This window comes from Hyaena hyaena, unplaced genomic scaffold (assembly GCF_003009895.1).
Source record: "Hyaena hyaena isolate Hyena2069 unplaced genomic scaffold, ASM300989v1 scaffold_396, whole genome shotgun sequence".
NCBI classification, from domain to species: Eukaryota; Metazoa; Chordata; class Mammalia; order Carnivora; family Hyaenidae; genus Hyaena; species Hyaena hyaena.
In genome coordinates this window covers 1,303,731-1,326,311 of record NW_024081027.1, presented here as the reverse complement: position 1 = coordinate 1,326,311, position 22,581 = coordinate 1,303,731, and the positions used below count along the sequence as shown (strand labels likewise).

The following is a 22,581-nucleotide window of genomic DNA, read 5'->3' as shown; positions in this document are numbered from 1 at the left end:
CCAGCCCAAAGCAGGCGAGCCCACGTTTCCAAGAGCGTCCAGGAGAAGGAAGACCCCAACCTGCTGCTCCCTCGATGGGTCTCGAGGTGCCTTCTCCCGGTGTTCAGAGGCGAGAACTGGGCATGCAAGGTGGCCCCTACCACAAGCCAGCGACTCGCCCAGATGCTCAACTGAGTAACAGTGGTCAGCACCAAGCTAAGGACAACTGGCCAACGGTTACCGGGAAAAGTGATTTTCAAGAGTACCGTCTGTCCTGACACAATTCCGTCCCACGTGTGGACTCGAACCTCCCGTGTCAGGAGACAACTCCAGCGCAAGTGCACACATGCCCCGTGGGTTTAGAGAGCATGTGGATCTCGGAGAGACGATGCTTTGGAAGGACTGATTCCCTCCGCCTGCAATGCAAGCCCCCCCGTCACCTCCACCCCAACCTTGCTCTCCTCACCCTGCCCTGGATTCCCACATCCTGACACAAGGAACCAGGTCCACGTGTGGGGATAAGTGGAAGCCTCGACACTTCAATGCTCAGACATTCCTTCAAGAGAGAACATGTCAGAGGAGAGTAGACAGCTAGCACTTTCCAGCTATAGCAGCTGCAGGGCCTACTATTTGAGGTGAGGCCATATATAAGGAGGTATCGTTCATTCATTCATTCACTCATTCAATGCTCATGTGGCATCTCTAGTATCAGGCACGTCCTCGGTATTTCAGAAAGTCCATAACAGGGGCGCCTGGGTGGCTTAGTCGGTTAAGCGTCCGACTTTCGCTCAGGTCATGATCTCGCGGTTCGTGGGTTCGAGCCCCGCGTCGGGCTCTGTGCTGACTTCAGCTCAGAGCCTGGAGCCTGTTTCGGATTCTGTGTCTCCCTCTCTCTCTGACCCTCCCCTGCTCACACTGTCTCTCTCTCTCTCTCCTAGAAATAAATAAAAATATTAAAAAAAAAGAAAGTCCATAACACATAGAGATGTCCTAGCTCACTGGCGGGCAGTGGTACACCCCTGGGGCTGGTGCCATGGTCAAGGGGGAGGGGAGCCACACTCTAGGCTGAAAGGATGATGCATCACCACTTACAAGACGCCTGGTCCCCATTGGTCTTCAGGGCAATGTCGTTCCGCTCCTGGCGCCCCTTGGTTCCTGAAACCTCCTCCATCTTGTGAATTTCCGACAAGCAGAGTTTGGGATTATAGTGGAAGAAGAGTTTCCCCTGAGTGATGGTGAGGTTGTGTTTGCTCCAGTCCCATAGCTGCCTCAGGTTCTGGTTGTCCAAGGCATAGAAAGAGTAGTTCCTATGGAAACACACACAAACCCAGTCACATAGTGGCTTGTGGCCTCCAATGCCAAGGCCGAGGCTCCATCCCCAGTCCCTACCGCTTGCCTGGCACATGCTCGTTAAGTGTTAAATAAAGGTGGGAGGAACAGGTGAGTTGAGGAAGTCTTCATGGCCAGGAAGGTGTCTGTGCTCAGTCTTGTGGGGGAGGGGGGTAAGCGATGGGCTGAGATACGGTTTTGCAGAGGGGAAGAAGTGAAGACACAGAGGCACCTGAGGTGGACCCAGGGAAGGGCGATATAGCCTCTCTTGCCAACAGGTAACAGGCCACAAAACTACAGTGGCCCAAACCCTCTAGTACACGGCATTTCAGAACACAACCAAGAACACTTGACCTTCCTCAGCAAAGGAAGGTTCTAGAACAGTCCACTAACTGAGTTAGATCTGTGCCTCAGAAGATCAGTGGGCCACCAGCACATGACAGACGGGAAAAGGGGGAGCATCTGGACCTGTGTTGTCCGAGACAGAAGCCACTAGTCACATCTGGCTATTGAGCATCTGAAATGTGGCCATTTTTGACTGTACCAGAAGCAAAAACAAAAAACAAACAAACAATCAAACAAAAAACCCACCACACAGATTTTGAAGACTTCACATGAAAGAAAGGATGTAAGAAAACTTCTGTATCATTTTCCTATATTGAGTCCATGTCAAAATAACATTTCAGATGGAATGGGTTAAGTAAAAGGCACTACTAAAATTCACTTCACCTATTTCATTTAAAGCCTTCACACTGTGGCTACTGGAACATTTAAAGTCACACATGTGACTTGGGTCCTATTTCTGCGGGACGGTGCTGGTCTGATGCTAGGATGTGCAGCTAGAAGGTCATTGGCATCATCCAAATGAGAGGTCTGAGCCTCAGCGAAAAAGCAATTTTATGGCAGAAAAATCGGCATGAGCTGGTAAGTGATTCAAGAAGGTATTCTAAACAGTTCAGTGAGCTGGCTTCTCAAACGCCATGCACGGCCCCCTCTTCCCAGTCTTCCTCTACTGTACAGACTGACGAAGGTAAGGATTTACTTATCCAGCCTCCCTTGCAACTGACAGTGGCCACATGACCCAAGGAGCCAAAAGCAGGAATCAGTGTTGGGGGCGAGAGTGTGGGAGGTTCCAGGCAGATTGGTCTGAGGAGATAGTCAGTTGGTCTGGGGCTTTGTCCTTCCCCTTTTCTTCGTCAGCTCCACAGGCGTGAGGCTAGGGCTAAGGCAGCCATCTTGTGACCATGAGGAGCACAAAGGTGGGCAGAACCCTGGTCCTCAACGGCACTGTTGGATAGCCTTCCTCAGACTTCTCGCTCACCCCGTCAGTCCGTCTCCATCTGCATGGTACACAGCTAGTCTGGCTTTCTGTTGTTTCATTGACCTGAGTAGAGTCAACAGACCTCGAGGGGCGTGGATCTGAGAAATGAGAATAGACAGCTGGGGCAAGGAGAGGAGCTCCACGTCAGACAGGTTGCGTTTGAGGTTTCTGGGGGTCAGCCAGCTAGAGACACGCTGGAGGGTAAGCCAGGGCTCGGGGGAGTGGGTCTCAGCCACAAGCAGAAGATCCCTAGGGAGATGGTCAAGGCTGGGAGCCCAGCACACCAACTCTCAAAGGCAGATGGAGAAAGGGAGGGATATGAGGAGGCAGGGAGGGTATCTCCATGTAGCAGAATCCTATGGGCCACTGATGAGAATTTCAACACGGAGCAGGTGCAGTCAGTGTCAAAGGGGACCAAGATATAAGTTATATCCTTATACCTATAGTTAATATGACCGTATCACATACTTAAAAGCTGCCAAGAGCATAAATGTTAAAAAAGTTCTCATCACAAGAAAAAAATGTTGTAACTGTGTGTAGTGATAGCTGTTACCTAGATCTATTGTGGAGACCACTTTGCAATATCTATTTGCAACAAATAGAGAATCAGCATCTTATACACCTGAAACTAATATAATATATATCAATTATATACCTCAATTTAAAAAACCTGTTTTTCTTCCCCTTCAGTTTTATTGAGATATAACTGATCTATAACACTGTGTTAGTGTCAGGCACACAACATAATGATTTGATATTTGTATATATTATGAAACGATCACACAATAAGTTCACATCCATCAGCTCACAACGGTTTTAAAAAAAATTGTTTCTTATGACGAGAACTTTTAAGATTGACTCTCTTAGAGCAACTTTCAAATACAGAATATAGTATTGCTAACCGCAGTCACCATGCAGCACATTACAGCCCCAGGATTTATTTATCATAAAACTGGAGGTTTGTACCTTTTGACCACTGGCCTCGGTTCCCTTCCTCCCTTCCCCCTGTCTCTGGCATCCACCAGTCTGTTATCTGTCTCTAGAAGCTTGGGTTTGTTCTGTCTCTGGAATCCCTCATATAAGGGAGAGCCTATAGGAAAGAATTTGTCTTCCTCTGACTTATTTCACTTAGCGTAACACCCTCAAGGGCCATCCATGTTGTTGCAAAAGGCAGCATTCCCTTCCTTTCTACGACTGAGTGACATCCCACTTCGTGTATCTTTATCCATGCCTCCATCCACGGACACGGGTGTTTCCGTGCCTTTGCAAAAATTCCTAAGTTGATTTAACTCATGAACTTCCCTGGTGAGCACTGGGGCCACAGACACGGAACCAGGCCACGTACCCAATTTCTTTTTTTTTTTTTTTAATTTTTTAATGTTTTATTTATTTCTGAGAGAGGCAGCATGAGTAGGGGAAGGTCAGAGAGAGAGGGAGACACAGAATCCGAAACAGGCTCTAGGCTCTGAGCTGTCAGCACAGAGCCCGACGCGGGGCTCGAACCCGCAAACCGCGAGATCATGACCTGAGCCGAAGTCGGACATTCAACCGACTGAGCCACCCAGGCACCCCAACCACATACCCAATTTCCAAGGTCTCTCCCCGAATGAGCCGTAACTTCCGGAAAAAGGAAAGTGACACAAGAGCATAGGACCTTCGGATCTTCAGATATCCGGAAATTTCCTCAATGAGTCCGAGGTTGGCCTCCAGCTCAGCCGCCAGGTTGTCTAAGGAAAGGAGAGAATATCCAGTGAGTTTCGACAGAAATATGTTTATCTTCTCATAATTTCCCATAGTGAGGAGTCAACTTCCAGGCTGCAAGGGACTTCGATGTACCCTGCTCAGAACACATCATCCTTAGAATACGATCCAAAGCCTGTACTTCAGAGTCTCAAGACCCTATGTAAGTGACCAGTGCTTTTTTTTTTTTTCTCATCTTTTACCTTCTTTGCCCTCCTCCAGACACATAGGCCTCCCCACCAACCTACACAAGCCAGGCACATTTCTGCCTCAGGACCTTTGCACTGGTGCCCTCCTTTGCCCAGGATATTATTTTCTCATAGATCTGCCTGGTTTGCTTCATCTCCAGCTCAAAATATACGGTTCCTCAGACCAAAAACTCTTCAAAAAGAGGAAACCCTTTTATTCTCTATTTCAGAGGTTGGCAAATGACAGCCCAGGGGCCAAATCCGGTCTGTTTCGGAAATAAAGTTCAATTGGGACAGAGCTATGCCCATTTGTCCACACTTCTCTATGGCTTTTTTTACTCCACAACAGCGGAGTTGAGTAGTTACGACAGAGACCGTCTGGCCTGGTAGACTGAATATATTTATTATAGGGCCTTTTGTAAGAAAAAGCCACCAATCTCCACTCTCTCCGTTACCCTGATTTACTTCCCTTCATAGCGGGGTCTACCCCAAGTTTACATTACATGTACATGTGTTTATTTGTAAGATCCACCACGCATGGGCTTTGCTTCGTTCACTGTCAGTCTTCAATAAACGTTTGCTGAATAAATAAACACGGGGATGCCTTTTTGCCTGTGACGGTATTTCTGAAAACAGGCCTCCAGACCTGCGACAGGGTATGGTTCCTACTTGCGAAAAGTGCAAATTCCTGCCTAAGACTGCAAATTTCCAACTTGGAAAATTAGAATCGCAGGGTGGGTGGGGCCAGGGCCAAGCTGTGAATTTCGGGTCTGGAAGCCAACTTCTTAGGGTGACGGTGTCTGGGAAGGTGGGTCCCAGCCGGCTGCAGCCCCTGCCCCCTGAGCACTCACTGCCCCCTCGAATGTTGATGATTAGGCTTCCGTTGATGACGGTGCAGCCTCGGAGCTCCTGGGCAGATGTCACTGAGTCAATGGTCTTCTCGCCTTCCAGGATGTGGCAGACCTTGGGACAGGGGCCCAGGCATGGAGTACACATCAGGCTGAGGAAAGAGCAGAGAGAGGGGTCAGGGCACACAGGACCCCACATGCATGGCGGACACCAAACTGCACAGGGTCCCAAGTGACTGGACTTATGCCGTCACCCTAAGACAAGGCGCTTCAACCACAGGACGGCTGACATTTGGGGCTGGAGAATTCTCCGTTGCACAGGTGTCCCACACCTGGACGGTGTTAAGCAGCATCCCTGGCCACCAGCAGCACCTGTCCCGCAGCAGGACAGCCAAAAATGTCTCCAAACTTTGTCCCCTGTGGGGACAGTAAGAACCACCGTCTAAGGGGCAGGTGCCTGCCAGTACCTACCATGGTGGCAGGTCCTACAACATCGCCCTGAAGTCAGGGGACTCACGCTTTTACCCCAAAACGATGGGGCTCCTGACATTGTAATGGGGATTCGCACCGCACCCCACGCAGGATCACGCAGAGACAGGACTCCGGCCATCACACTGAAGGGGTGGGGCTTGGGTGTTACCATGGTGATGGGAATTTTTCAGAGCTGATGGGCCTGTGGGAGATGGACCCCCCCCACCCTGCTGTGCCAAGAAGAGTGGGTGCTTGCTGTTGTGTGGGGGTTTGATGAGCCCACATCTAGAACACAACCTCACACAGGATAGTGTGTGATGCGCACAGCCTTTGCCTTTGCCTCTGCTGCCTGTAGCCTAGGTCACCGAATAGAAAACACAGCTGCCCCCCACCTCGGGAGTCCTTTGGGAACCAGCCCCCACCAACCCCCACCCACACAGGGTCTGAAGTCGGTCCTAGGCTTGCACAGCCCTCTTAGGTCCAGGCAGGTCATGGGATCCAGGCCAGGCTGGGCGGCATCTTCCATCCCCCAGGAGGGGATCAGAGGTGGGCACACACCCACGTCAGTCCTGTGAGGATTTTACTAGAACCTCCCAGAAGGAGACACTGTCTAAAGCGCTTGGCACATGGAAAACAAGAATTGTGAGTCTTTGCTCTGATGACCACTTTTTATTAGCGGTATCGTTGCTGCCACTATCATTACTCACACATCCGGGCACAATCATTCTTCAGAGAGACCTCTGAGATGGTGCAGTAAAGAGGGGATCTGGTCTGAGCGGGTCCTGGCACAGAGCTTAGAAGGTCCTGAGAGGTGGGAGCCTCTTTGTTATGCTAACGAAGGGACTACGCCAATGAGGTGGTCCCTGGTCGCGGTAGAATGGGGGCTGGTCACCAAAAAGACCAAAGATGTGAGTAGACGTGTGGGTCTTCCAGCCACTGAAGATGGAGTCCAAGCACAGGGACGGACACCGATTCGGAAACCTGCGGGACACCAACCCAGTGACGTTTCCTGGACACTGAATGCTGGGAGCGCCACGTCCCTGATTCCACAGGGCAGAGCTGGGACTGTCCCTGATAACGTGTGTGTCTTCAGTAATAATGCTGTCATTTTAAGTATGAGTACTGTAAGCGCCTGACTACCAAAGCATCCATTTCAAAAGACATCCCTCTGGAAGGTTCCGAACAACACGGCCAGATAAGGAATTCAGCTGTCCCCACTCACGAAGCTCCCGCTGTCAGAAGGGCTGGGGGACGTAGATAACTGACCCCTCGAGTGACCCCACTCCTCCCTTCCTCCCCTAATTCCTCTTCATATCCTTTCAATTCACCAGTAACGAGCGAGCCCACAAACCCCTGGCCACCCCCGGCTTGGACCCTAATAAAGGCAGAGCCCCCGGTCCACACTCTCTCTCTACCCGTGATCTTGCCGCATGCCCTCCAGGACTTGTGAGTCGTCACCCCCCATTCCTCAAAGTTCTCAGATGGCCTTGGGGTGCCTGGGCAGCTCAGTCAGTTAAGCGTCTGACTTGGGCTCAGGTCATGATCACATGGTTCGTGGGTTGGAGCCCCGCGTCGGGCTCTGTGCTGACAGCTCAGAGCCTGGAGCCTGCTTCAGATTCTGTGTTTCCCTCTCTCTCTGACCCTCCCCTGCTCTCTCTCTCTCTCAAAAATGAATCAACATTAAAAAAAAAAGTTCCCAGAGAGTCTTTGCTGAAGTGTGTCCCATGATCATAATAAGAACTACAAGGGACGGCCCAGCCGTAAATAGGGATCCTTGGGGGGCTGGGGGGAGGACACGTCTGGCGCTCTCCACAAGTGACACGAGCTGGGTGAGCCCTGGAGGCACCCCTCACCAAGGGCACTGCCATTAACAGGCTCAGGACTGACCGAACACTACGGCATTTCACTACTGTGACTTGGTATAGCAAATTACTGCACCTGAATTAGGCTATGTGCGAGCCCCCAAGTTCACAGCCAGCCGATCAGAACTATGGGTGGCCTGGGTCCCCCTGGCATCCGGAGTGAGGGCAGTCTTGTGGAGGACGGAGCCTGATGTTAACTCCAGGTGGTCAGTGTCAGGCTTGTACTGCAGATTCCTGGGTGATATCAGAGCAGCTGGGGCGGAAGCGGAATAGTGACCACATGTTTGGGTTCTTTTGTTGATTCTGCAAATATTCACAGGGCACCTATTACGTGACAGGTGATACTCTAAGCCAGAGGGCGGCAAACTACGGCCTGCGGGCCAAATCCAGCAGGCCACCTGTCGCAGTAAATAGCATTACGTTGGAGCACAGCCTCACCCGTTGGTTTGTGTATCATCTAGGGCTGTTCTCACGCCATAGGGGCCGAGTTGTGTAGCAGCAAAGAGGCCATATGGCCCTCAGAACTGACAATATTTCCTATCTAGCCCCTTACCAATGCCTGTCCTAAGCTGCAGGCACACTAGAGTGAATAAAACAGAGGATCTACTTTCCCCGTGGGAGATTACAAATGGCCACAAGTTGTTTGCAGCCCGTCCCACCAAGAAGGGGTGTTTATTTCCCCATTCACTGGAGCTGGGCTTGGCCATGTGACTTGCTTTGGCCAATGGGACAGTGACAAATGTAATGCACGCAGAGGCTTGAAAAGTCCTTGCACATTGAGGCGGGCCCTTCCTGGCTACTGCACTGAGAAACCACACAGAGAAAGTCCCCAGCTGCCCATCTAAGATACGAGAGGCTATCCTATACCATCCGGTCATGGCTGGCTCAGCCCAGGCCAGACAAACCACCAGTCAACCCACAAAAATCATTATAAATCAGAAATGAGTGTCATCTTAAGTCACGAAGTGCTGGGTGGTTTGTTACACGGCATGAGCCAACCGATACACTTGTGAAACATTATCGTCTGGTTGGGTACAATTAATAAATTGGCAATTAAAACATCAATTGGTGGCAAATGCCATGAAAAGAGTGAAAACTGTTTGATGTGCCCAGGAGTAGCCAGATGCTAATTCAGACAGGACAGTCAAATAGGGGAGGGTTCTTGGAGGAAGTGACTTTTAAGCTGGGACCTGGATGAAGCCAGCCATGCAAAGATCAAGGGGCAGAGTATTCCAGGGGGAGAGAACAGGGATGCCCCATACCCACTGCAGTCTTAATATTCACCCCCAAATACTCACCCTCCTCGTCCCAGGAAAGAGCACCTTGGTGCTCCCGCCACATACCTCAAAGTGACCATAGCTAGTGAGGCTTTTTAATGAATCATGTGGGTTCCCAGACCTCTGTTCTGAAAATACAAAAAAACTATTTCCCAGATAAACCACAAGAATGGAAGAAAACGTATCTGGTCCTATTCAATATCAAACTACATTAAAAATAAGAGCACTAAGGGGCACCTGGGTGGGTCAGTCGGTTGGGCGTCTGACTTCGGCTTGGGCCATGATCTCATGGTTCATGGGTTCGAGCCCTGCATCGGGCTCTGTGCTGACAGCTCAGAGCCTGGAGCCTGTTTCAGATTCTGTGTCTCCCTCTCTCTCTGACCCTCCCCTGCTCACACTCTCTCTCTCTCTCAGGAATAAACAAAACGTTAAAAAAAAATTTTAAGAAGTAAGAGCACTAAAGTCTTTCATAATCTAAAAGAAATGCTTCAGACAGAAAGCTATTGATTTTTTTTGAAACCGACAAAGTAAAATATTGCTATGACAAGTCACAATTGGGACCCTCCCCTCTGCCCCCTTCCCCTCAGTAAAGGACTCAGACATCCCAGGACAGGCTTCCAATTTCCTGGGGCTTCAGTTCTGGGGCGACCACGGCACCGTCAGCAGGCACATCAAAGAAGTCCCCTCCTCAGTGTCTCAGGTCTCAGTGACGGTCAGGAAAAAGAAAAGACCTTTTATTTAAAGCCAATGTGTCTAACACAAACATCTCACCGGAAGATGTTAATATCCATGCTGTATTTCAAACATGGAAAAAAAACAAAAAACAGAAATGAATCAAAAGGAATATGGTCATTTTCCCAACCTGACTGATAAACGGGCCAGGAAAAAAAAAAAAAAAAAAGCCCTGTCTGGCATGCCAAGTTGATTTATGGAAGCCTATTTTTGGCCAACAAAGCCACTCGATAGGTTTTATCAAAAACAAGTAAAACAAAACATTTTGTACTCGCAGGTTTCACAAACACTCAAAGCGAGGCTCATAAGAACCGAAATAAAGATTGTTTTCCTTCCCACCCACTCCACCCGGGGAAATAAAATTTCCCACCAGAACACGCTTGCTTGGCTAATTCTCAAGTCTGAAGAGGAAGATTTTGTACGTAAGCAGATCAGCTCAAGGCCCCTGGACGTGCGTCTGTTTCTGATTTGTTTTTTGTTGTTTTGCAGGGGGGGGGGGATGCCTCAAACCCCAACACAAAAACCAGGAAACAGATTTTTTAAACTCGGTCACAGCCCTGAGACACTGAAATAGCTCATCTAAAAATCGGACAACATGAACAAAAAGTCTTCAATGTGCATAGGAAATCTGACTCACCTCCGAAGAGAGAAAACCCTATTCCTCACCCAAATAATAGGAAATGGTTTGATGGCACAGTCCTTCAGAAAGTTAACAAAGCCCTGGGAACAGTCTAGAATGGAGTCTCTTTCCTCCTTGCGCTCCAGGCTAATCTCAGCATGCTGTCCGGCTCCAGCTCCGGGAAAACATAAAAACCTCAGCTCTGTTCTTGGTTGTAACATTTGGCAGCTACAACATTCCAGAGAGTTCCGTCCGAGTGAAGGATTCTAGGGGAAACCGAGGGCTTCTTTTATGTCTTCTATTCCCAAAGCTAAATCCAGAAAACTTTAAAAATGGTGGGTCAGGGGACGCCCGGGGGGCTCAGTCAGTTAAGTGTCTGACTCTTGGTATCAGCTCAGGTCACGATCTCACGGTTTGTGAGTCTGAGCCCTGTGGTCGGGTTCTGCGCTGACAGGGGGGACCCTGCTTGGGATTCTCTCTCTCTCTCCCTCCCTCTCTCTTTGCCCCTCCCCCACTCACACTATCTCTGTCTCTCTCAAAATGAACTTAAAAACATTTTTTTAAATGTTCATTTATTTTTGAGAGAGAGAGAGGGAGGGAGCCCGAGGGGGGGAGGGGCAGAGAGAAGGGAACACAGAATCCGAAGCAGGCTCCAGCTCCGAGCTGTCAGCACAGAGCCCGATGCGGGGCTTGAACTCACGAACTGGGAGATCATGACTTGAGCTGAAGTTGGACGCTTCACCGACAGAGCCACCCAGGTGCTCCAACTTAAAAAAAAAAAAAATGTTTTTAATTAAAATTAAAAAAAAACTTTTTAAATGATGGTTAAGACACTGAAAAACTGGGGCACCTGGGTGGCATAGTCGGTTAAGCGTCCGACTTTCGCTTAGGTCATGGTCTCGCGGTTCGTGGGTTCGAGCCCCGCGTCGGGCTCTGTGCTGACTGCCAGCTCTGAGCCTGGAGCCTGTTTCAGTCTGTGACTCCCTCTCTCTCTGACCCTCCCCTGCTCACGCTGTCTCTCTCTCTCTCCTAGAAATAAATAAAAAAATATATATTAAAATAAAAAAAGACACTGAAAAACGTTTGCTCTCGAGTCCTTTATAGAATGTTTGTCAATTCCTGCTCCAAAAGCCAGGAACAAACACAGGAGGCAGAAATAGCCTCTCACAGATCCAAGTGCATACAGGCAGTCGCCAGCCGCCCCCTCACTCATAGCCTGTTAACTCGGGGTTCTCACACAACGTTAACACCACGGCCAACCCCACGTGGAGCCCGCTGTTCGCCGCCCCCCTCCCCGGAACCCGCAGCCAGGACTCACTTGCTGGAGTTCATCGTGTACCCCGAGGGGCACTCGGGGATGCACTTGTTGTTGTGAATGACGTACTGGTGGCAGCCCTGTCTCCGCGAGTTCTTGCATTTGACGTGCAGGTCCCGGCAGAAGCTGAAGTTCACGCAGCGCCAGTCCTGGAAGTGGTAGTAGGGGGGCGGGCAGGTCTCCACGCACCTGCCGTCCAGGTAGAAGTTGCGACAGGCCACGCACTTGGTGGGGTCGTCGGGCTCCGAGCAGTTGCCTAAACACTCGCTGTGGCAGCAGAGGCCGTCGGCGGTGCAGCCATGCGACTTACAGATGGTCGGACAAACTGGCGGGAGAAAGAAAACAGCTGGTCAACAGCTTCGCTCAGGTGCCGGCTGCACAGACAGCGAGTCTGGAAGAGGGAGGTGCAAGCCAAACAAAATAATAACAGTGACAGTCTCGCTTCTAGTGCTTGCTTCGCGCCAGGCACAACTGCTCACTCGCATCAGCCCCCAAGCCAGTGGCGTGCTCCTGGACGTTTAAGACCGCTTCGGAGAGACAGACAAGCTCGACACATTTCCACGGTGTACACAAACACCCCCACCTCGGTCCGTTTTAAGGTACCCAAAGATGCTGCTGAACATGGAGCTGGTAAGAGATAGTAGTAAGGGGCGCCTGGGTGGCTCAGGCGGTTAAGGGTTCGACCCTTGATCTCAGCTCAAGTTATGATCTCACGGGTTCCTGAGTTCCAGCCCCGCATCAGTGCGGAGGCTCCTTGGGATTCTCTCTCTCTGCCCCTCCCCCCTTCGCATGTGCTCTCTCTCAGGATAAATAAATAAACTTAAAAAAAAAAAAAACAGAGAGATACACACAGTAGCACAGCATTAAACAGCGTATCTGCCACACAGCTATAACAGTAGCAAATAACCTCAAAAGCGTAAGTAACAGAAAAATATAGTGAAATCATAGGAAGTGGTGAGGATCCATGATCTTTGTTTCTAACATAATTTGTTAAGTCTGCATCATGTATGTTTCCATAACCGCTTCCTTAATAACTAGTTTGCAAATTTCCTGACAATAGGATCACTGGTTCTACCAAGCCGGCTCCAGCCGCAGATACATTATTCTGTCCTGTTTTCTCCATGTTACAAATGGGGAAATCAAGGTATGGGAAGGCGAAGCTAATGGCCCAGCGGTCATTTATTGCTTCAACAGCCATCCGATGACCCCGATCTAGATACCGCAGCCAAGGAACACGGAGAAGAAACAAAGTGGCCGCAGACCCACCGGAGGCAGATTAGTTACTTAAACACACAAATGTGTCACTGCATATGCAACAAACTCTGCGCTGCACGTAAGGGGAGGGGACACTTCTGTTGCAACATGAAGAAGTTAATGAACAGGAAGAACGGGGAAGGCCCTGCAGATGGAAGGTCAGAGGCTTGCATAGATTTTGTGGCTGGGGCAGTTTCTTGTTCCACGAAAGTGAACTTGTCCACCAGCCAAGGCTGGATTCTGCCCTGGTTTCCCGCAGCAGCTGGTCACCCATCCCTTCTCTCGCCACTTCTCGCTACACATTGCTTCCTAATTACCCCCTGATTTCAGACCCTCCCTTCGCAGTCTGTCGGCAGATGTGTCCCTGGACAAACGGCTTCCCTGAGGCTGGACAGACCTTGTGGCATCCCCTGTTTCACTCACTCACTCTGCATGGCTTGGAAGACGGATTGGAAGCTGGGGGGTTGTTACTGACCCCCCTGCTCTGGACCAGACTTTTTGTTGCAGCAACTTCCCAGCCCCACCCGACCCCAACGGCCCGCCCTGCGAAGCAGAAGTGGCCCTGGAAGCCGCGTTCACACAGGGCCAGCACTGTCTGATGGAACTTTCAGTAATGTTCCCAAGTTGCGCTGTCCAACACGGTAGCCACTTCTCCCCTGTGGCTCTTGTGTGTGGTCAGTGCAACGAGGAACTGATTTTTTTTAATCGTGGCAAAATACACGTAGCATAAAATTGACCATCTTAACCATTTCTGTTAATGTTTGTTTATTTTTGAGAGAGACAGAGAGTGCAAGCGGTGGAGAGGCAGAGAGGGAGACACAGAATCAGAAGCAGGCTCCAGGCTGTGAGCCCGACGCGGGGCTCGAACCCATGAACCGCAAGATCACTACCTGAACCGAAGTCAGAAGTTTAACCGACTGAGCCACCCAGGCGCCCCAACCATCTTAACCACTTTTAAGGGCACAGCTCAGTGGCACCGAGTACACTAACAGTCATAGAACCATTCCCACGACCCATCTCCAGAACTTTCTCAACTTCCCAAACTGAGACTCTGTCCCCATGAAGCATTCACTCCCCACCCCTCCCCACCCCCAGCTCCCACCATCTACCCTCTGTCTCTGTGGATAGAAATCCTATGAGTGGAATCATAGACTGGCTTTTTTGTGACTGGCTGGTTCCACTGAGCATAGTGTCTTCAAAATTCATCCAAGGTGTAGCAGGCGTCAGAATTTCCTGCCTTTTTAGGGCTGAATAGCATTCCATCGTGTGTGTATATGCCACATTTTATGTATTCCTTCATCCCTCAGGCTCCTGGGCTGTTTCCACCTTCTGGGCATTGTGAATACTAATGTTAAGATCACGGATACACAAATATCTCTTCAAGACTCAGCCTTCAATTCTCTTACGTATATGCCCAGAAGCAGAATTGTTGAATCACACGGTAATCCTATTTGTATTTTTTTTGAGGAGCCGCCATATTGGTTTCCACGGTGGCTGCGCCATTTTACTGTCCCACCAAGAAAACATAGGGGTTCCAATATCCACTGGGAAACTAAACTTTCCATTGTCCATTCTCGGTTTTAATTTCACCAGCCACAGGTAGCCATTGGCTCACACACTGGACAGCAGAGGCTTCGAGAACGAAAGTACACTCCTCGCCAAGGCTGAGAGGTCTCTTGTGGTCTAGCCTGCCCTGGGCTCTCCAACTCCTTCCCCCAGGCCCAGACAAGAGCCATTTGAGTCTCCCTTCTCCTCCCCCCTGCTCCCCCCTCCACCACACACACACACACACACACACACAGGCCTGCCTCAGGACCTTTGCACCTGCTGTTCTGGCTGCAGTGCCACCCCCCCCATTATCCTCCCAAGACTGCCCCCTCCCCGGCCTTCTGGCCCCAGCACTCTTGAAAGACCTTCTCTGACCTTCCAGCTGGAAATCACTCCCTCCTCCTCAACCGTGTTCTAACACCTTATCTGATGACATTTTTCTTGTAGTATTTATCACTCTCAAAAAGTATCCTGTCCTTGTTGACTGTCCTTCGAGAGGCAAGGCCAGGGGACGGGTCACATCTGCTCCACCCGCTGCAATGGCTGCTACGACCCTCGCTCTGAAGACGAGGCTCACACCTGCAGTTCAGCCGACACGTCTCTGGTGAGACAGAGCGGAGGCAAAGGCAATGGCTTCGGAGCAGTTCCCAAGTACCCAGTGTTTAGCCACTGGCTCAAGAGCACCTCCAAGACCCACCCCCACCCCCACCCCCCAAGAGGTGCTCCACAAATACTGTGAAAATATGCATGCAAAAATTGAAGCATCTGTGCATGCGTGCGTATTCTGCTTTTTTTTTTTTAATGTTTTATTTATTTCTAGGAGAGAGAGAGAGAGACAGCGTGAGCAGGGGAGGGTCAGAGAGAGAGGGAGTCACAGACTCTGAAACAGGCTCCAGGCTCTGAGCTGGCAGTCAGCACAGAGCCCGACGCGGGGCTCGAACCCACGAACCGTGAGATCATGACCTAAGCGAAAGTCGGCCGCTTAACCGACTAAGCCACCCAGGCGCCCCTCTGCTTTTTTACATCATGGGCCCCAAAAGAACTAAGAGGCTCTAATTGGAGGAAGGTGGGATGATGGGGGGGATGTCCGTGTAGGTTTTTTTAGGGATTACATACCACCCATTAGATTCTCATTTAATTCTAATAAAGCAGGGGGACGGGGTAAGTACCATTATCTCCATTTCTTTTGTTTGTTTGTTTTGAGAGACAGAGCAAGCAGGGGAGGGAGAGAGAGAGAGAGAGAGAGAGAGAGAGAGAATCCCAGGCAGGCTCCATGCTATCAGCGCGGAGCCCAATGTGGGGCTCGAACCCACAAACTGTGAGACCACGACCTGAGCTGAAACTAAGAGTCAGATGCTTAACTGTCTGAGCCACCCAGGCGCCCCCATTATCTCCATTTCACAGAGGCAAGAAGACAGGCCCTTTTGAGAGGCAGCAGGGCGAAAGCTAACTCTTGATCTTTAGGCTCTGAGTCTGGTATTCCTGGGTCTAAAGAATCCCCACGGGGGAACGCAAACGGGTGCAGCCACTCCGGAAAACAGTGTGGAGGCTCCTCAAAAAATTAAAACTAGAACTACCCCACGACCCAGCAACTGCTCTACTAGGAATATGTCCAAGGGACACAGGTGTGCTGTTTCAAAGGGGGCACGTGAACCCCAACGTTTATAGCAGCCCAAGTGTGGAAAGAGCCCAGATGTCCATCGACGGATGAGTGGATCAAGAAGCTGTGGTGTGTGCATACAACGGAGTATTACTCGGCAGTCAAAAAGAATGAAATCTTGCCATCTGAACAACATGGATGGAACTAGAGTGTATTACGCTAAGTGAAATTAGTCAGAGAAAGACAAATATCATATGACTTCACTCATGCGGAACTGAAGAAACAAAACAGATGAACACAGGAGAAGGGAAGGAAAAATAAGACAGAGGCGGGGGGGACAAACCATCAGAGAATCTTCCATACAGAGAAATAACGGAGGGCTGCTGGAGGGGTGTTTGGGGAGAGGAAATGGGCTAAATGGGTGATGGGCATTAAGGAGGACGCTTGTGGGATGAGCACTGGGTGTTGTATGTAAGTGATGAATCACTGGGTTCTGTTCCTGAAATCATTATTACACTATATGTTAACTAACTTGGATTTAAATTTTAAAAATAAAAAAATTAAAATATGGAATCACCGCGGCCATCCACAGGGTCCATGCAGTGCCGGGAAGGCATGACCTGCACCCAAAACTGGCAACACGGCACCCACCACCCCGCAGGCACACCGTGAAGACGTCTTTAAAGGGGCAACAGCCTCAGTTTTCCTGTCTGTAAAATGAGAACAATCCCTTCACTTCTCACAACTAAACAAGACGATATGGGTAAGGCACAGAATCCTTTGATCCACACGTAGGTATGATACAAGTTCGCTCCCATGGCCACTAGTATGATGATCACCGCCATTACTAAACCATCTGTTTGCAGGAACCTAAGGCCCGAAACTCAAAGGCAGGAAGCAATATATTAGGCGGACAATGATTGTCTTGGACTCGCAAAGACCCCACCCTCTGGGAAAGCATATGTGAGAACAGGAAAGGCTCTATTTCCTGGGCTGGGGCTGTGTCTAAGGGTCAGCCTTGGAGTTCAAAAGAAGCATTAGCAAAGACCCAACAAAGACTTCCCAAACACATAAGCCTTCCGGCCTAGACAATGCCAAGAAAAAATACTCAACACTTGCGTTCAAGGCCGGAGGCTGACGGCTGGAGTTTTCAATTTCTTGCCGGGGCCCACCTGAGAATTAGCTCATTCTCCAGCCCAGCCGGCCAGCTTCTTCTGCAAGCAGCCCCAGAGAAGTCAAGCAAGCACGGGCTGGGCTGTGCCCAATAAAACCTTATTTACAGAAGCAGGCAAGGGGCTGGATGGTTTGCTGGCCCCTGCTCAGGGACGCCTATCTGTGACTGAGTCACTATTTCTGTCGGGGTGTAGAACCCGGGGACTCAGGCATCATCTCATTGATGGATACACGGCAGGGGCGCCTGGGGGGCTCAGTTGGGTTAGCATCTGACTTCGGTTCAAGTCACAATCTCACGGTTCATGAGTTCGAGCCCCGCATCGGGCTCTGTGCTAACAGCTCAGAGCCTGAAGCCTGCTTCGGATTCTGTGTCTCCCTTTCTCTCTCTCTCTCTCTCTCTCTCTGCCCCTTCCCTGCTCACATTCTGTCTCTCTCTCTCTCTCTAAAATAAAAAAAATTAATATTTAAAAAGTAAATAAATAAAACATCATAAATGATGTTTATCCACACAGAAGGCAGAACCTCGCAGTGATGGCGATGTCGTGGCCCCCGGGACCTAAAGCAGCCCCGGACCTCACTTGACAATCCTATTTCAGCGACCACAAATGGCTCAGAGCTGCCATTCTGCAGGGACCCCTCACTAAAGGGTTAAAAGAAATGTGTCAGTGTCGCTGGGTGTTCTTTCGCTTTATTTTTTTTTTCTTTTTCTTTTTACATAAGAGTTGTGTTGTGAACTTTTGAAGGCTGTGCTTTGATAGTGATAAGCCACCTCCGGGTATCTCCCACTCTGTTTCCGAGTACTTGATCTTATTTAACAGAAATGCCAAAGGGCTGGCCCCTGACCCCCTCCCCAGGCTGAATTATGAAAACCACAGGTTGTGCAAGATGAAAAGCGACCAGGCGGAGGAGGGGCTCCCTTTCCTCTCCCCTCGCACCTCCACCTCGACGGCAGGGGATGGCAACCAAGCCCTAGCCGTCCCAGCTGCCCGGGCTCAGAGGGCCACCACCCTGGGCTCATTTCCTCTTCGAGAAAATGCCAAGCGGTCCAGGTCTGCCCGCTTTCCCAGGACAGTTGCGTGCTCTGCGGGGAACACACACCCGGACCTCCCAGACCCAGCCAGCACCAGTCAGTCCCGCGTCTTCCAAACACATAAGTTCCTGGTCCACCTTCTCCCTCTCCCCCTACAAGGTGCCTCGGGCTACTGGCCCCCAGGCCCTCCCACTTCTCCCGAAAGTTCCCCAACCCCCTGGCCTCCAGTTACACTAGCAAAAGCAGCCACAACCTTCCTGAAACTTTATCTCAAGTGGCTTTTCCACTACACCCTGTGGAGAAGGTTGGTAATTGACCTTGAAACAAACCCACAGAGTGAGAAGCCAGCTGTGTCGGACCCTCTGGCCGGACCCTCTAAGCACGCAATGCTCCCCACCAAAGGATGCCTCCCAGTGAGAGAGAACAACCGGAATGTCAACTTATTTAAGAAGAGGTGATTCAAAGGGCGACTGGGTGGCTCAGCCGTTTGGGCTTCTGACTTTGGCTCAGGTCATGATCTCGCGGTTTGTGAGTTCGAGCCCCGCGTCGGGCTCTGTGCTGACAGCTCAGAGCTTGGAGCCTGCTTTGGATTCTGTGTCTCCCTCTCTCTCTGCCTCTTCCCTGTTCATGCTTGCTCTCTCTCGCTCTCTCTCTCAAAAAAATAAATGAATAAATAAACTTTAAAAAACTAAAAAAAAAAAAGAGGAAGAAGTGATTCAAAGCAAAGGAGGCAAGTGCGATTTGACCCCATATTTCTACTCCTAGGAATTACCCCGCAGACCAGGGACAACGTGTGGATACAGATCCTTGACAAAGGCAGTGTGCATCCTAAGGGCATTACCAGTTGGGCTCATAACAGCAAAGACCGGGAACAACCTGAAGGTCCACAGCAGGAGACCATGTGAACAAATTCCTGTGGATTGAGGAGTGGAATAGTACGCTGCTGTAAAAAAGGAAAGCAGCTCAACACATTCCGATGTTGGGAGTCACTTCCATGGTGGCAATTAGTGACGTACAAGGTGCAGGGCAGTGTCTGAAGGACATAACTCGCCTGTGGGGAAAGGAAAGGCACATGCGCGGTGAGGTTGCAAAACAGGGCAGCTGGTTCATTAAACCGCCTAGTAGTTTCTCCTCTTTTCCTCTTTTGTAAAGAAGTTTAAGGTTTTAGATTAAAGGGTGATATTTCTAAGTTTATTTGTTTATTTTGAGAAAGAGAGAGAGAGCATCAGCAGGGAAGGGGAAGAGAAAGGGGAAGACGGAAGACAGGAAGCGGGCTCTGTGCTGGCAGCCGAGAGCCCCATGCGGAGCTCAAACTCACAAACCATGAGATCACGACCTGAGCCAAAGTCGGACGCTTAACAGACTGAGCCACCCAGGCGCCCCAGTCTGGTAGTTTCTTATAAACACATACCTCGTATCCTTACCGCACAACCTAGGGGTTTACCCAAGTGAAATGGAAACAAACAAACAAGCCATGTTCACACAAAGACCTGTATTCACATGTTTATAGTGGCTATGTTGGTAATCACCCAACCCTGGAAACAACCCAAATATCCCTTGACTGGGGAATTGGTAAACATTATACCTCCGCACAATGAACACTAGTGAGCAATCAACAAAGAATGAAGTGCTGATGCCCACACCGTGGATGAACTTCAAATGCGTGGCTATACACTAACGACTCCTTTTACGTGATCTCCTAGAAAAGGCAAAACTGAAGAGACGGTGGATGCACATGGTCACCGGGGCTGGAAGCGAGGAAGCGCTAGAGCGGCGCAGGGGAATCTGGGTGAATGATGGAGCGGTTCCGTATCTTGACTGTGGTGGTGGTTGTGTGAATGCACAGATCAGTCAGAATCCGCAGAACTTTACACCAAAAAAGAGTGGATTCTGCTGTATATGAATTATATCTTTAAATGGGGGAGGGGGGCAGGAAGGGGGCACCTGGATGGCTCAATCAGTTGAGCATCTGACTCTTGATTTTGGCTCAGGTCCTGTGTCAGGCTCTGCACTGAGTGTGGAGCCTGCTTGAGATTTTTTCTCTCTCCCTCTGCCCCTCTCCCATTCTCTCTCTCTCTTTCTCTCTCAAATAAAAAAATTAAATTAAAAATAATGGGGGGGTAAGAAAGGACTAATGAGACATATGTCCCTCTGGGAGGGAGGGGAATAAACCTATAGGGTAGGTAGTAACATCCTTACGTATCAGCAAATTTGATTTTTTTTTGTTATATGTATGTGTACTGCCCTGACATCTATTTGAACACACACTTTTAATTTTTTTTAGTTTATTTTTGAGAGAAAAAGAGAGACAGAGTACAAGTTGGGGAGGGGCAGAGAGAGAGAGGAAGACAGAATCGTAAGCAGGCTACAGGCTCTGAGCTGTCAGCACAGTGCCCGACATGGGGCTCAAACCTACAGACCACGAGATCATGACCTGAGCCGAAGTCGAACTCTTAACCGACTAGGCCCCCCAGGCGCCTCTTGGACGCACACTTTAAAAAGGCCTCTGTTAAAGGACAAATACCATATGTTTGCACGTATAGGAAGATTAGGAGGAACTTGACGGAGGAACAAGGGGGAGAAGAAGGGCGGAAATGGTGGGGGAAAGGGAGAGAGGCAAACCATGAGAGACTCTTGAATGCTGACAAAAACTGAGGACTGATGGATGGGGGGGGGGGGGGGGATGGGCATGGAGGAGGACACTTGTGGGGATGAGCACTGAGTGTTATGTGGAAACTAATTTCACAATAAACTATTTGTAAAAAAAAAAAAAGGTCTCTGTTAGACAATTAATAAATGCTATTGATCAATTAAATAATTCTATCCTCAATAGTTCAGGACAACTATCAGGGAATAGCTAGCTGCCAGGCGTCATTGAGAGCTTTTAAGAAGGTTCTCTTAAGATCATTTTTCTTATTACAAAGTCAACAGTCAAAGCGAATAAGAAATGTGGTCATAGATCCGAAATGGGGCCAGGAAAAAATAGTATTGATGAGATTCATACAGGAGGCTGTGGATTAAAGTGCCGCATCAGTGGTAATTTTCCGATTCTTATCATTGTACTGCTGCTGTGTGAGATAATTTTAGTGCCCTTAGAAAACAGCCACTGAAGAATTAAGGATAAAAGGGCAGTATGCCTACAACTGACTCTCAAATGGTTTAGGGGAAAAAAAATGCGTATAATGTCCATACATAAATACTTCAGAGATAAAACAGGGTGAGATGTAACAACTAATGAATCCGGATACAATTCCTGCAGCTCATCTGTAAACTTAAAAGCTACATCAAAATAAAAAGGTTAAAAAAAAAAACCATCCAACATAACGTTTAAACCCTGGAAGAGTGAGAAAGATTAGCGCAGCGACAGGCTTAGAAAAATAAGCCTTTTCCTTTTTGCCTTTTAAAGTTCAAATCGGTTTGGTTTTTCTTAATTAAGAAGCTATATGGTAAAAAAACAAAAGAAAGCCAAAGGGTGAGGAAAAAACCCTGTTTCCATAGCACGACATATGTTAATAACATTTTGGTACATTTCCTTCCAACGCCCGTAGTTAAAAAAAAAAAAAAAAAAACACTCAAGATTTATTATCCCCAAAATTGCTGCTTTCCAGAAATTTCCAAACGGAACAGTTGCGTCATGGGCCTGCAGACACATTCCCCGCAGGGCCCCGCGGCTCTTTGCAAGTGTGAATTTTATAAACTCTGTAGAGTCACTTTCTCAGTTTCGCAGCCCTTCTCCCCCACACCCGGCCGGGATCCCCGAGCCCCCCACCCCCACCCCGGGGCGCGGGCAGCACAACCCGGGGAAAGCCTTCCCCTTGAAATCCAGAGGATGATCTAATGGCAGGGTGAGGGCCTGGGGCGACCTTCTGACAGCTGGCGGGGTGCGGGGGGAAGGGGTCAGCAGACACCTTTTCGAGTCCGCGACCCCAAGGTCGCGTGTCCTTGAACCAGGGACGCTCGCCCTTTTCTTTCCCTGACAAAGCCGCCCCGACGCGCGCGCAAACCGATTCGCCTTCCAGATGCGTGTGGAATCGAGTTGCGAAGCTCTTCGGAGAAATACGGCGGCGCACGCAGGCCAGGAAGGGGGTGGGTCTGGGGAAGGGGGCCGGTGGCTCCGCGTCAAGGCAGCCTCGGGATTGGTCGGTTGCAGGTATCTGCGTGTGTGTAGCTCCTAGCGGGCAGGCGGGCCAAGGGCGGGCGAGGCCCCGCCCCCTCGAGCCAGCGGCGGCCGCGCAGTACAAAGCCCCAGGCGCGTTCCGTTCCGTGGAATCCGGGCCGGGCAGTGGCGGCAGCCG

At 49.8% G+C, this 22,581-nt stretch overlaps 1 protein-coding gene across 2 annotated transcripts in view; it reads right to left on the bottom strand.

The window, feature by feature from the left end:
* The window catches only part of INSR (insulin receptor), a 138,271-nt gene that overhangs the window by 40,036 nt on the left and 75,654 nt on the right, over positions 1-22,581 (bottom strand). For both annotated transcript variants that reach the window (XM_039251635.1, XM_039251634.1), the window contains exons 3-6: positions 11,685-12,006; positions 5,409-5,557; positions 4,212-4,356; positions 1,072-1,286 (exon numbers count right to left, since the gene is read on the bottom strand). In XM_039251635.1, the coding sequence (XP_039107566.1) occupies positions 1,072-1,286; positions 4,212-4,356; positions 5,409-5,557; positions 11,685-12,006 (831 nt within the window). The remainder of the gene's footprint in view (positions 1-1,071; positions 1,287-4,211; positions 4,357-5,408; positions 5,558-11,684; positions 12,007-22,581) is intronic.